This window comes from Ctenocephalides felis, unplaced genomic scaffold (genome assembly GCF_003426905.1).
Source record: "Ctenocephalides felis isolate EL2017-DRISC unplaced genomic scaffold, ASM342690v1 CF-g0.4_SCAFFOLD_01492, whole genome shotgun sequence".
In the NCBI taxonomy this organism is placed as follows: Eukaryota; Metazoa; Arthropoda; class Insecta; order Siphonaptera; family Pulicidae; genus Ctenocephalides; species Ctenocephalides felis.
The window spans coordinates 43,416,260-43,429,746 of NW_020537646.1; the positions used below are offsets into that span (position 1 = coordinate 43,416,260).

Below are 13,487 nucleotides of genomic sequence, written 5' to 3' on the forward strand. Positions count from 1 at the left end.
TTCTTAAATAAAATAATGAAAAAATATTTTTTTCTTTAAATTTATTAAAAAATTGGTCAAATTGTATTATGACCCTAACAACGGATTATTTCTATCGAAAACTGTTTTGTATGTATATAACATACAAATTTGCGCCAACTTTGGTCAAATTTACTAACACACTTTAGTACATTTTTAAAAAGAGGGCATCTCAAAGTCGACTGATTTAAAAAAAATAAATTCGTAGATGAGCAAAAAGTTTTAATTCTTGAAAATTTGCAGCAATATTTTTCACAGAAGCCCTAGAAATATGATTCACAGTTATAGTTCCAAAGTTTAAATGAAATAAAGAATCATAATTTCACCAAAGCTCTAAGTTGCACTTAAAAGCTCATAACTTTGCAACAATGTGAGATATTTTTTTCTCTAAATTTTTACAGGTTAGTTTTAACGGGAAGTATGTTTGCCTCTTTGTGATATTTTTCTCATTACAAATAAATTAAACAATGGGATCGATAAAGAACTTTTATATATTTTCATTGTATTATTTATCTTTAAACTATTAATCATTTTACTTAATACTATATGTAAAAATTCTATAACCCCGTTTCGGCTTGACGTTGTACATCTTTTGAAAAATATTTATTAAGTAGAATCAATAGTTAATTTCTGTTTAAATCGTTTTTAACGCTATTCGCAGAAATGCAAACCGTGAAATCAATCGAGTGTGTATAATAAATTTATATATGCATTGGGATGTGACGTGATTTATATGTTGAGATATTTATTAATGTTTGCTTCATAGTTTTGTTCTCATATATTTTTTTTAGAATCAAATATAACATCAAATTTAACATGATTATTTAAGTTAAAGTAAAAATCCTTTGTTGAAATTAACTACATCATACGTGATTTGTATTTAAATTTGTAAATATAGATATATATTTCTATATACAAGTTCACGACAGCTGGAAGTCTTACAGTTTTCCCTTTTTGACGAACTAAGTATGTCTAAAAACTATTCATAGTAATTACAATTTTTTTATATTATTAAAACTTGGCTTACTTTGGCTTGATGCCCTCGCACGTCTATATACATATGGTGTATATAATATACATATATATTAGGGTGGTCCTTAAAATGGTCATTTTCGAATTTCCTTGCTCCCAGGGGCTCAAATGGTTCCAAATAGATAAAAAACAATTCTCTGAAAATTTTAGCTCTTAATATTAACGTTTAGATAGAGCGCAATTCAATCAAAGTTTTGTATGGAAATAGCATGAAAAAATTTTCAAAAACTTTAAAAATGTTTTTTAAATGTAATTTAGCGAACAAATGAATGAATAAAACTCATTCATTTGTCGCTAAGTTATACTTAAAACATTTTTTTTTAATTTTCAAAAATTTTTCCATGCTCTTTCCATACAAACTTTGATTGAATTGCGCTCTATCTAAACGTTAATATTAACAGCTAAAATTTGAGAGAATTGTTTTTTATCAATTTGGAACCATTTGAGCCCCTGGGAGCAAGGAAATTCGAAAATGACCATTTTGAGGACCACCCTAATATATATATATATATATATATATATTAGGGTGGTCCTTAATATGGACATTTTCGAATTTCCTTGCTCCCAAGGGTTCAAATGGTTCCAAATTGATAAAAAACAATACTCTGAGAGTTTTAGCTCTTAATATTAACTTTTAGATAGTGCGCAATTCAATCAAACTTCGTATGGAAATAGCATGGAAATTATTTTGAAAATTTAAAAAAAAATTGTTAGGTATAACTTAGCGACAAATTAATTAAAAGTGAAGATTGTGTCATTTTTTATTGAAAATTAAAAACGCTCTGCGCAATTTTTGAAAAATTTTTCATGCTATTTCCATACAAAATTTTGATGGAATTGCGCTCTATAAAAAAGGCAATATTAAGAGCTAAAACTTTCAGAGAATTATTTTTTATCAATTTGGAACCATTTGAGCCCTTGGGAGCAAAGAAATTCGAAAATGTCCATATTAAGGACCACCCTAATATATATATATATATATATATATATATACATATATATATACCTTTTTCACTCATATAAAAAATTTATATTCATATCAGAGTATTATTGGCTGTCGACATATTACTTTAAATGACTGCATTGATTTCCAGTCCACAATCAATCTGCATATAAGTAAATCTTCTATGCATTAATTAATTTAATAAAATATGAATTTAATATAAAATTTGATATGCGCATCAAATTTTTTCCAACGGCATCTATAATGGCAAAATACTTTAAGCTATTGGCTGGCTGTGTAAGGCCTCAATTTCTAAACTTTTCATTTTTCTCTTCCATTTTGTCGACAGCATTTGATAAGTATACTTTCATAAAAATAAACTTAAATTTAAATCTAAATGTTCGTACTTTCAGTAACCGCATTTATCACTTCACTTCCCATGTTGCTCACAGCGCTACTGGTGCGGGAGACGATTGGTTCCGATAAAAGGCGTGGAAATCGGTTCGAATCCGAATTGGCGCTTGGTGTATGCGGCGCGGAAGCGGGCGCTCTGATACCGGAGGACGGCGACTGGGCGGCAGCCGCACTTTCGGCCGTTGTGCCTTCACTTGTTATGGACTTCCCATTTCCTTGCACAGGAGATTCCATGCGGACGTTTGGCTGTGACCTAGGCGAGTAAATGAAGTAATGGATACATTAGTTGTAATGGATATAGTAGTTGGCATTTTGCCTTGAAGCAAGTAGCCGATACGTATACATAATCACATTGCTGAAACTTCCCGTACTGTAATTAAGCATTCAAAAACTAGTTGGTTTGGTATTTAGCCTTGAGGCAGGTTACATGAACTTCCCGATATGTGTAAATAAACGACTTAATCAATAAAATATAAATTAATTTATCAGTGATTTTGAGTATTCCGAGAACTAACACGTTACGAAAAGCAAATTTTAAAAATTCAACATTTCTTGTTTTTGAACTAGTTTCCGTAGGACTTTATTGATTTATTACGTTTATTAAGACTAAGTACTCTATCGTTATACCAAGTAAATCGTCTAATTTTAATTTTAACAAATGTCAAAAAAACTACTTTTACTCAAATTTTGATAAATTTTTAAAGTTAAAATACTTGTCGTAAGGCCGTAATTTTTTAGTAAGTTCTATAAGACCATGATATATATCGCCACAAAAAGTTCCATAAAAATCGGCTTAAATTTTTGTTTCAACAGTTAATTACAAGAAAACGGGTCGGTAGATTGTCACCTAAAACTAATCAGTATCATTTCCAACTAATATCTTTCGAACAGTTTTTGATTTTTTAAAATCGATTCGGTAGTTTGAGCTTAAATATGGACAAAAAGTTTAACACTTTTTTTCAAATTACAAAGAAACGGCTCGGCAGATCTGACAAATTATAGTCCTCATTGAGATACATCAAATGACTTTTAAGTTTATGAAATCGGTTCAGGCGTTTTTGAGAAAACGTCGATCAAAAGTTTAATTTTGTCAAATGTCAAAGAAACGATACTAATTTTTGGAAACTTTGACGATTTTTCAAAATTAAACGACTTGTCGTAGGGCCGTAATATTTTAGTATGATCTACAAGACTATGGTATCTACCGTCAAAAAAAAAATCATAAAAATTGTCGAAAAAATTTTTTTTTAAAACTTTATTACAAGAAAACAGCCCGGCCGATCTTTACCAAAAACAAATCAGCACGATTTCCAATCAATATCTATAGAACGGTTTTTGAATTTTCAAAATCGATTCAGAATTGCGGGCTAAAACGTGGACGAAAATTTTTTCACTTTTCTGCGATTTACAAAGAAACGGCCTGGCCGATTGTTGCACAAAACTTGGAAACGCTAGTCCTCATCAAGATACATCGAATGGCTTTTAAAATTTTGAAATCGATCTAGCCGTTTTTCAGAAAACGTCTATTTACGGGAAAAAATCTGTTCACACACACACACACATACACACACATACTTTTTCCAAATTTGGTCTCATTTGATTCAGAATGGCTTGAAACGTCGAGAAAACATAAAATTAGCGAGTGGGATTTTTTGATGAAAACATAAACTTCTCCTTCGGGAAGTTAAAAATCAGTCAATAAAAATGTCTATGAATAAATATTATAAAATGTATCTTTGAAACGGCTGGACTTGCCTATACCAAGATAATCAGTACGTCTCCACATCAATACGAATTGAATGTTTTTTTTAATCATTCAAATCGGTCGATTTGTTTTCTCAGAACCTGCAATTTTTTGCACTTTTTGCTCCGTATCTTCGAAACGACTAGATCTGCCTTCGCCAAAAACTACTAAGCACGTCTCTTTATCAATACGAATCGAATGTTTTAGCATTATTTAAATCGGTTGATTCGTGTTCTCAAAATCGTCGACGAAAATTTGTATCCGCACAAACACGCACACATACGCACATACACACACACATACATTCATTTTTTCTAAGGTATGACAAAATGTTCAGAAACGTGTGAAACGTAAAGATATATAAAAAAATATTTTCGATTATTTTGCTATTACTATAACTTGCCCTACGGTAAGGTAATAACGATTGAGATTTAGCTATTTAGCACGTTGACGCCGGCGTGAGCCACCGTTGACCCGCATTTCGAAAGCAATAACCACGCGCCCCCTCACAGAAAATCATACTAAAATCGGCACCGGCGTGAATGTGTTAAGTAAAATTAGTTCAACTGTTTATTTAAAAAAAAATCTTTCGCTTTCACTAAAATGTAATCAATGCGATTTCGAATTAACGTCTTTCAAACATAGGGTAGGGCCAAGCACAAAGCACAAAGGTCCAATTTGACGCAATTATATTATGAAAATTCAACCAATTATACCACAACAAATAACACATATCAAACAAGCAAGTATCTGACTATGTTCAATAGAACTCCGAGCTAATCATCGTTGCAGAAATGTGGTTTTTGCTGTTTTTCCAAAATTAGTTACCCGCTTCATAGGCGGGGTAAAATGGAAATGCATTCAATGTTTTGTTTTTAATTTCAAAGAGATTTAAAAAAAAAATAGCTACATTATTCTACTAATCATTAGTAGTGTTACTAACTAATTCAAAATATGAATTTCATAGGTACATTTTTCACAGGGATAACACTGAATATAATCTTGATTTCGTATTTTGTCAAAAATATTCATTAGCAGAGTTAAAATATCTTTTCTTTTAATTTATCTCTTATTAAATAATTTTTTTTCAACTTAATTTAATTTTTATTTAATATTATTTATTGTTTACACCTTTGCAAGGTAAAGGTTCAGTTGGTCCCTTTTACCCCATCCACGTGTAAGATTTTATAGAGGTCATATAGAAAAATCTATTGAATCTAACTTAAAATTAACAATACATTTTATAAAACAATTAACTAACGTAAACTTGAAAACTATATTAGGGTTTCGTAAACTAATTAACAGTGCTTACAACGAAAACAACTAACAACGAAAGACAATTCTTATGTTATGGATTTTTAAACTTTGCCGTTCATCTCCTGATATTGCGGTCATAAGAATCCAGGCGATGGCTATTCATACATCCTTTACTCTCTACTTTTAAATATTCTTAACTTTACTTAATGATATCTGATCATTTTACCCGCGGTTCTTTAAGCTCCGCACTACCCTATACTTATAATATCTGTAATTATATAAATTAAATGAATTTATTTATCCCATTTTGGGCTCTGAAAACGAATTTTATTCAAGTGTGGACGTCAACTGTAATCACTAGCTACATACGAAACACGGAACGCACCATAGAACGTACATATGTTTCAGCATAGATTCTTATAAGAATCGTTTAAGTGCACGTGCAATGTTTAATAAATTTTTATAATTTAACCGCTTATCGTAAGTCTTTAAAATTTCAGTCTGTTATTTTAAACTCGGGGGTCTATATTTATACATAGTTTTATCAAAATCATCAGAACAACTTTTTTCAACATTTAATCAAATCTTTACAAAAAACTAATCAACCTGATTCCCAACCAATACATTCAAACATTTTTAAAATTTTGAAAATCATGCAGTCAGTCTCAATGATGATATCATAGAAAAAAACGGTAAAATTCCTGGGTTACTTTTACTTGATTAATATATAAACACGTCGCCATGAACACTATATTGAATACATCATATTCTAATATAGTCTAGGATGAACACAATGAGGGATGAAAGACAATTATAAAATCTGCCACTAGGATCATCCGAAACCACTTGCCAGAGAACTACGCCATGATATTACCAAGGCAAGATTAAAAACAGAAATTCTTGTTACATTTAAATATCCATTCAAAATCAGAAGCCAATTTTCAAAATTTCTGACAATAGCCACAAGATTTTTTTCTCTACAGTTTTACTTGTTATTCATTTCAGGGTAGGTGTAAAAAGTACTATAATAAAAAAGGTTATCAATTCAAGATTATAGGCTAAAAGGTGGGCGAAAAATTTTACACTTTTCTCAGAAGCTCAGAAACGGCATGGCCGATCGTCGCGCATTGCTGCTGTTTTCTAAAATAACGTCGACGAAAAGTTTGATCTAGCAAACATAAAATTATCGAATCCGATTTTTTCGCGAAAACATAACTTCTCCTTCGGAAAGTTAAAAATTATAAGCAGAAGAAGATTAGGGGGCCGATTCTGTCGTCAAATAGACTGATGTTATGGCAAGGCTATGTTATGTAGCAGTTCTTATACAAAATCGTACTAAATACTGTAAAAAGGTATAAATTAAAAAACAAATCACAAATTATCATAACTGATTTCTGTGATTTGGTTTAATAACATTTATTGCGTTTTACGTGTGAAAGTCCACGTAACATAGTCTTGCCATAACATTGATCTATTTTACATACGAATTTAGAATAAACATACGAAATAAACCTGTGACCAAGTTTGGACAGTGAAATGCTAAAAGTCACTTCTAGTAAGGTATCTCGGATTGGTTCAGATTTTTTTAAAGGCAATATTTGCCTTGGATGCAGATTTTTAATTTCGGTTTGTCCAAATTTTTTGTAATGGTTCTCACACTCTACTCTATAAATATATTTAAACTAAACATTTGAATTTGAGCCGACAAAATTGTGCATATGTAATTATGCAGTTAGAAGTAAGCATATTAAAGGCGAATACGAATACTCATTATTGCATTATTGGTTATTCCAATGACATCATATGCGATATTGATATAAACCTAAATATAATCATGACCACATTCTGTATTCCAGCTCCATTATAATCTTTAAATAATAATATGTTAAAAAATTATCAAATTGCGTTCTAGGAATCGGTTACATGCACGTTGCACCTACAGCTTCATTGGCTTATTACATAAATCTACTCTAGTAAATAACGCTCAACATTTTGTTATTTATATTCTCGTAATTTTAATTCATATTACGAATTTCAGTATTTTAATTCAATAAATTATACTCCATCGAGAATAGATTTCTAGCGACCCATATTCACTTACATGGACCTCATTTACCATAGGACCTTAAAAGCTATTTGCACAATTCACGACATAAAGTATTTATATTGTGTACCATCAAAAACATGTGTGTATATAAAATTGTTCAGAACACAATTAATATAAAATTGTTCAGAACACAAAAATATATTTATTTGTGTCAATTTTTAAAGCATAGAGTTTAATCTGGAAAAAGTAATATTTCACTTTTATATAGATCAAATATACAAGATAGGGTAGAGCGAGGCTTGAAGGTCTGCGGTTAAAACAGTACACCACCAATGTCTCAAAAACAAGTAGAGTTAAAAATGTTTAAAAAACAATTTTTAAAAGTATACAAAAATGATGTATAACCAGCTATCACCTTGACTCTTACGTCTTTACTATCGGAAGAAAAACGGAAGTTTGAAAATCCACAACAAACCTATTTTCTTGTAAGATGTATCGATTGTTAGATTAGTTTTAAATTAGATTCAACAGTTTTTTATATAAGCTCTATAAAAGCTTACCCGTCGGCGAAGAAAAAATGAGCCACTGAACTTTTACTCTAGCAACGGTTAACAATAAAAAAAGAGTGCGCGTAAGGTTCACACGTGATTGAAGTAAAACTTTTTTGCTATTGTACGAGATGGCATTTGAGTAAAATAAATACATCATATAACAATTTTGAATAATGTTTATTAATAACATGGTAACACTCGTAATGCACACATTTTTAATGTCAACCACTATACATATTCATATAGTAAAAATTATAAATAATATATATATATATATATATATATATATATATATATATATAATGCCATTAAAAATATTTATAATGTTTGAAAATATTAATGTAAAACACTTCAGACATAATTGGTTTGTCATTGTAATTAGCATTTAGGACTTGAACCTTTATTAGAGAAATGAAGTAATTGTTGATTAATCAATTCTTTAATATTTGTTTGCACAGTGAACTTATAACGATTTTGAATAATTTCATTAACACTATCAATAAATTAACTGCTTAGATGCCCATTATGAAGATACAAACTATTGTTGTGCTTGATCTCTTGTTTAGAGTAATAATTCTTAACTTCCAAAAGCGTCTGAGATATAATTCTGAAAAAGATATATCTTCGGCATGATAGAATAAAACCGTACTACTATAAAAATGCAAATGCAGAGAATTATTATGTTAAACAACGCTTAAAGAAATATTGTTTTCACAATTTCACTCATCACGTAATTGTGTTTGAAGAGAATCATGTAATTAATACACAATAATCATGCGACACGACGACCAATCACAATCGACCCGTATAGTGATGATATCATCGAGAGCGAATGACGAATCATTGGCACTCAACTCGGCCGTAACGTTTTTTCAGTTGTATTTGTATGGATTTACACGAATTTTACAAGTAATAAATTAAACAAATAGTAATTTCAACTTTGCTGATATATACTTTTGAAGAAATACCAGATCAACGTAATTTGTGTGTCGTAAGATTCAAAGTGGCAGCTGGTTATCCATCTTTTTCCCTATACTTTTAAATATTTGTAAATGTAAAATGTAATTGAAATATAAAATATAATTCAAAGCAATGTAAAATATAATTCAATATTGGCTCTATTCCAACAATTTTGAAGTTTAAAGCATTGAATGGTTTAATATAGATTCTTCTAATCCCTTATTAATTACGTACAGTACAAAATTATGAAAATATTAATTAGCAGAATAACTAATTCTAAGCCAACAAACAATTATCATATGCAATTGGCATATTCTTCGGAAATAATGTTTTGGAGAAATCATTTGATATGGTCAGTGAATTATTTCTTCTTTTAAAATGTCTGACATTTTAAGATTACAGAAGGTAGTGCGATTTCAAAGATAGGAACAAAAGTGCAATATATTGAAATTCAGCTAGATTATAATCGGATAGAACGCCAAGGTTGTAATTGATATTATTTAGACTTTCAAAGAATTTTGAAAATTTAGCATCAAGCTTTGGTAGTAACATTTACGATTATACACAGAATCCAGAACTTAAAAACATTCTGAAGAAATCAAAACGTGATTAGCATTGATTAATTGGAAATTGCAATGACTACATAAGATTTTTATGATTTTTTTGATTATAAATATTATGGCCTTATAAAACATACCAAAATATTACGGCCCTTTGACAAGCCGTTTAATTTTTAAAATTCATCAAAGTTTGAAAAAAATAGTAGAGTGATTTTGGCTATAAAGTTCATGCACTGAACAGTTCTACGAAAGTTGGTTGAATTATATAATTTAATTAAAATTTGGTACAATAAGTTACAATTTTAGTATATACAAACACACCTGTACACTATATTTAATAGATATAATTACAGGATAATTTTTTAAATGTGTTTTAGAGGTATCAATTGGCAATCGCAATGTTTAGAATTAAGTAAAAGCAAAAACTTTATTTTCGAAATAAACAGTAGAAAATTTTATCCAAATCTTGATCTCGGCTGATAAAGTCAATTATTACACATTTCGAGCAGTTTATGGAACTTGCCTTAAGGAAAAATGCCACTTTCTACTTGTTATTAAAACAATAGCGCAGCGTAGTAGTTTTTTTAATCGGTTATCCAAAATTGCTAAATCTGGCTTTACAAAAATTCAATAAGTTCTTTAATTTTTTTTCCTATGTAATTCAAATGTTTTTTAAATGATTTAAATTGGATGCTCCTTTCTCACTTTCGGCACCGAATCTGCAAAACGGCCTTGGCCAAAAACTAATTAGCACGTTTCTCCATCAATAGGAATCAAATGTTTTTTGAATCCTTCAAATCGGTTGATTCGTGATAATGTGACATTTAGTAATTATTAATTTTTTTAATTTTATGTACACTATAAATGTAGATCATATATAATTAAGAATTTGTGATCCCGAATATAAAGTATACTCTATAAAGTTAATAGCTTATTACTCTTCTAACAATTTTATAAAATTTCAAAATTTTAATTTGAGCATAGCAAGAACTTTTTTTGCATCAGTAGCGGTTACATGAGATTTTCCGATTTTCCTGAAATTTTAAGACAGCAACTCGCCTGTAGGCCACACCGTTTGGAATTCGAAGTTGCAAATATATGAGAAAAAAACTAAGAATTTTGAGACCTTTCTAACGATGTATAATACTTTATATGTTTTCTTTACAGAAATATCGAATTGTGAGGAGTGTTGTTCTAACCTATCAGCACTTTGCATTTTGACTAGTTAACAACTACACATATTGCTCTATAACATCTAAACCGTAAAAGATACGAAAAAACTTTGTTCGTACGAAAGATGCAGAATAAAATAACGAATAAAATGGTATATGAATGGTTAAGTGTGTTCATATAATTTTCTCGAGATTTTCCGATTTTCCTGAAATTTTACGACGGCAACTCGCCTGTAGGCCACACCGTTCGGAATTCGAAGTTGCGATATATGGAAAAAAAACTAAGAATTTTGAGACCTTTCTAACGATGTATAATACTTTATATGTTTTCTTTACAGAAATATCGAATCGTGACTCGTGAGGAGTGTTGCTCTAACCCAGTGATTCCCAAACTTATATCGCCTACCGCCCCCTTTCCAAAAAAAATATTACTCAGCGCCCCCCTATTTTTTTTCTTCATTTCAATAGTAATTAATAAGATATATAATAATTATTGTATCTGTAAAAGATAAATTGACGAATAAGAAACCAATTTTGATAGAGTACGCTATTTTATAAATTATAAAACATTCAGAAAAAGTTTGCACCATCAGTTAATTTCAAATTTTCTAGGCCCTCAAGTCACTACATTGAATTTTTCAGATATATTATGAATATATTTGTAATGAAATGCAACTGCAATTGGTACATCACTGCTGACGGAAAGATTTTGCAAAACATTTGATGATTTATTTATTAAACTAATGGACGTTATCAAAATTAATCTTGTACTCTTTCATAAGAAGGTTGTAAAATAACATCAAAGTTTAAAATTATAAAACTATATTCATAATAAAGATACAATCATTATTCTTTTAAAAGTAATCGTAAATCGCCACGATCGACTTTTAGTAATCTGTTTCTTTGTTTTGTTAATGAATTAGTTACAGCTGAATCCACGCTTCGCTAATGATATAAGTATGATTACGGAAATGCAATCAATCAGAAATTTTTCAATGACAGACCAAATTTGTGGGTAAGGCGTCGGGATCTCTTTTTGCAGCCAGAATTGTTGGTAGCTATTTTAAAATCTAGATGTCAATTCATCATTTGTTATTATCTCTGTCTTTCTTTCTTTTCGTAGCTGTGAAGAATCTTCTGTAATTGCACTTGAAATAGGATCAAAAATCCAATCAAGTTTGTTAAAGTGTATAATATCTTCGAAATCAAAATCGCTATTCCCAAAATTGGGCGTTAAATCTCAATCCACGAGCCTTAAGCTCCACGGTGTTGATGGAATTTCAATGAAATTGAATAATTTTACAAATTTAGAAATATTTAATGAAGATGGTACATTTGTAAAAAATATAAATGCCTTTGTGTTTAGGAAAATACCTAGTCCGCCCGCGCGGCGAATCCAAATTTCTGAACTAAATCTTTCTAATGGATAAGATTTTCGGATCCACACTTCAATATCCCACGCGAATTAGATGTGTTGATAGGTGTTGATACGTTTTTTGAAACTTTAAGTACAGAAATAATTATTCTAGGTCGCGATAAACCTATTTTACACGGTACTTGTGTAGACAGTTACAGGTAGATATCAAAAAACATAATTAATAGCATGGCAAGTAAGAATAATCATATATCCGTCACAGAATCTTTTACAAAATTTGGTAAAGTTACACGCGTTGAAAAGTTACACAAATTGTCGACTCACAAAAAACGTGTGAACCATCGTTTTCAGAAAATTCTGATAAAAAATTAAAATATTTTAAATCAACTTATTGTAATTATGGTACTGTTTGCGTAGGGTAGAGCGGGGCTAGTTGAGCGTAGGGGCAAGTTGAGCAAACAAAATATCTCGAAAACTATTCGCCGTCCGTTTGGGCATTATATGGCGGAAAGTTAGGGGTTTGGGAGAAATAAACATGCCGCGATCGCTAGTGGCCGCTGGACAAATGAGTGAGGCTCACGGGCGTTTTGTTTATTTTGAGACCAAAAAGTAAAAAAGTCTGGTTTAGTCAAATGTTATTCATTTTTAATCAGGTAAATGTTATTCTTCCATATAGTTGTAGAACTTTTAATATGCACAGAGATTCTGAGTATAATTCTCACGTTTTTTTATAAACTCACTTTTATTTTAAAATTCCGAGTTGGGGTTAGTTAAGCATAGTTGCTAAACTTGTTCTGTCACTAAGACAATTACCATTAACTTCCAAAAATTAATTATTATTTTTAAGATTTAAGCTAAGTCTATGATATAAATAAATATAAAGATATAAATAAATAATATAAAGAAATAATAAAATAAACAAAAATACTGAATATAATGGTAAAATAATTCCTAAGATACGATATTTGTTGATTATACTTTTGGTTAATTATTCAAAGCAAATTACTATAAGTTTTGTTTTCTCTGTCAATAAAGACCATAAATATAGAACTGGCTATTAAAAACTTATTTCATTTCATCACTAATGGACATTGAATCTATGATTTCATTAAACTGTCTTAGTGCTCAATTTGCCCCACCTATGGGGTACATTGAGCATACTTGACTTTTTGCATTTAAACACCTGTAGCTTTTAAATTTTACTTATTACCAAAAATTAGTATTAACACTTTTGTTAAGCGATAAACAACAAATCCATTAAGCCATATAGCAATTTATTGAGACATTTCATGAGGAGTTACATCAGTAAAAATTTGCTCAACTAGCCCCGCCCTACCCTACCATTTCTTGCGCATACACGTTTAAATATTTAACTTTTGGCAAAGATCATAACTTTCGTTTGGCGGCAGATGCT

General features: G+C 30.1%; 1 protein-coding gene across 1 annotated transcript in view; it reads right to left on the reverse strand.

The window, feature by feature from the left end:
- Window positions 1-2,386: 2,386 nt before the first annotated feature.
- Window positions 2,387-13,487, reverse strand: part of LOC113371272 — a 28,782-nt gene continuing 17,681 nt past the window's right edge. Inside the window, exon 10 of the mRNA XM_026611906.1 lies at window positions 2,387-2,660. Coding sequence (XP_026467691.1) covers window positions 2,387-2,660 — 274 coding nt within the window. The remainder of the gene's footprint in view (window positions 2,661-13,487) is intronic.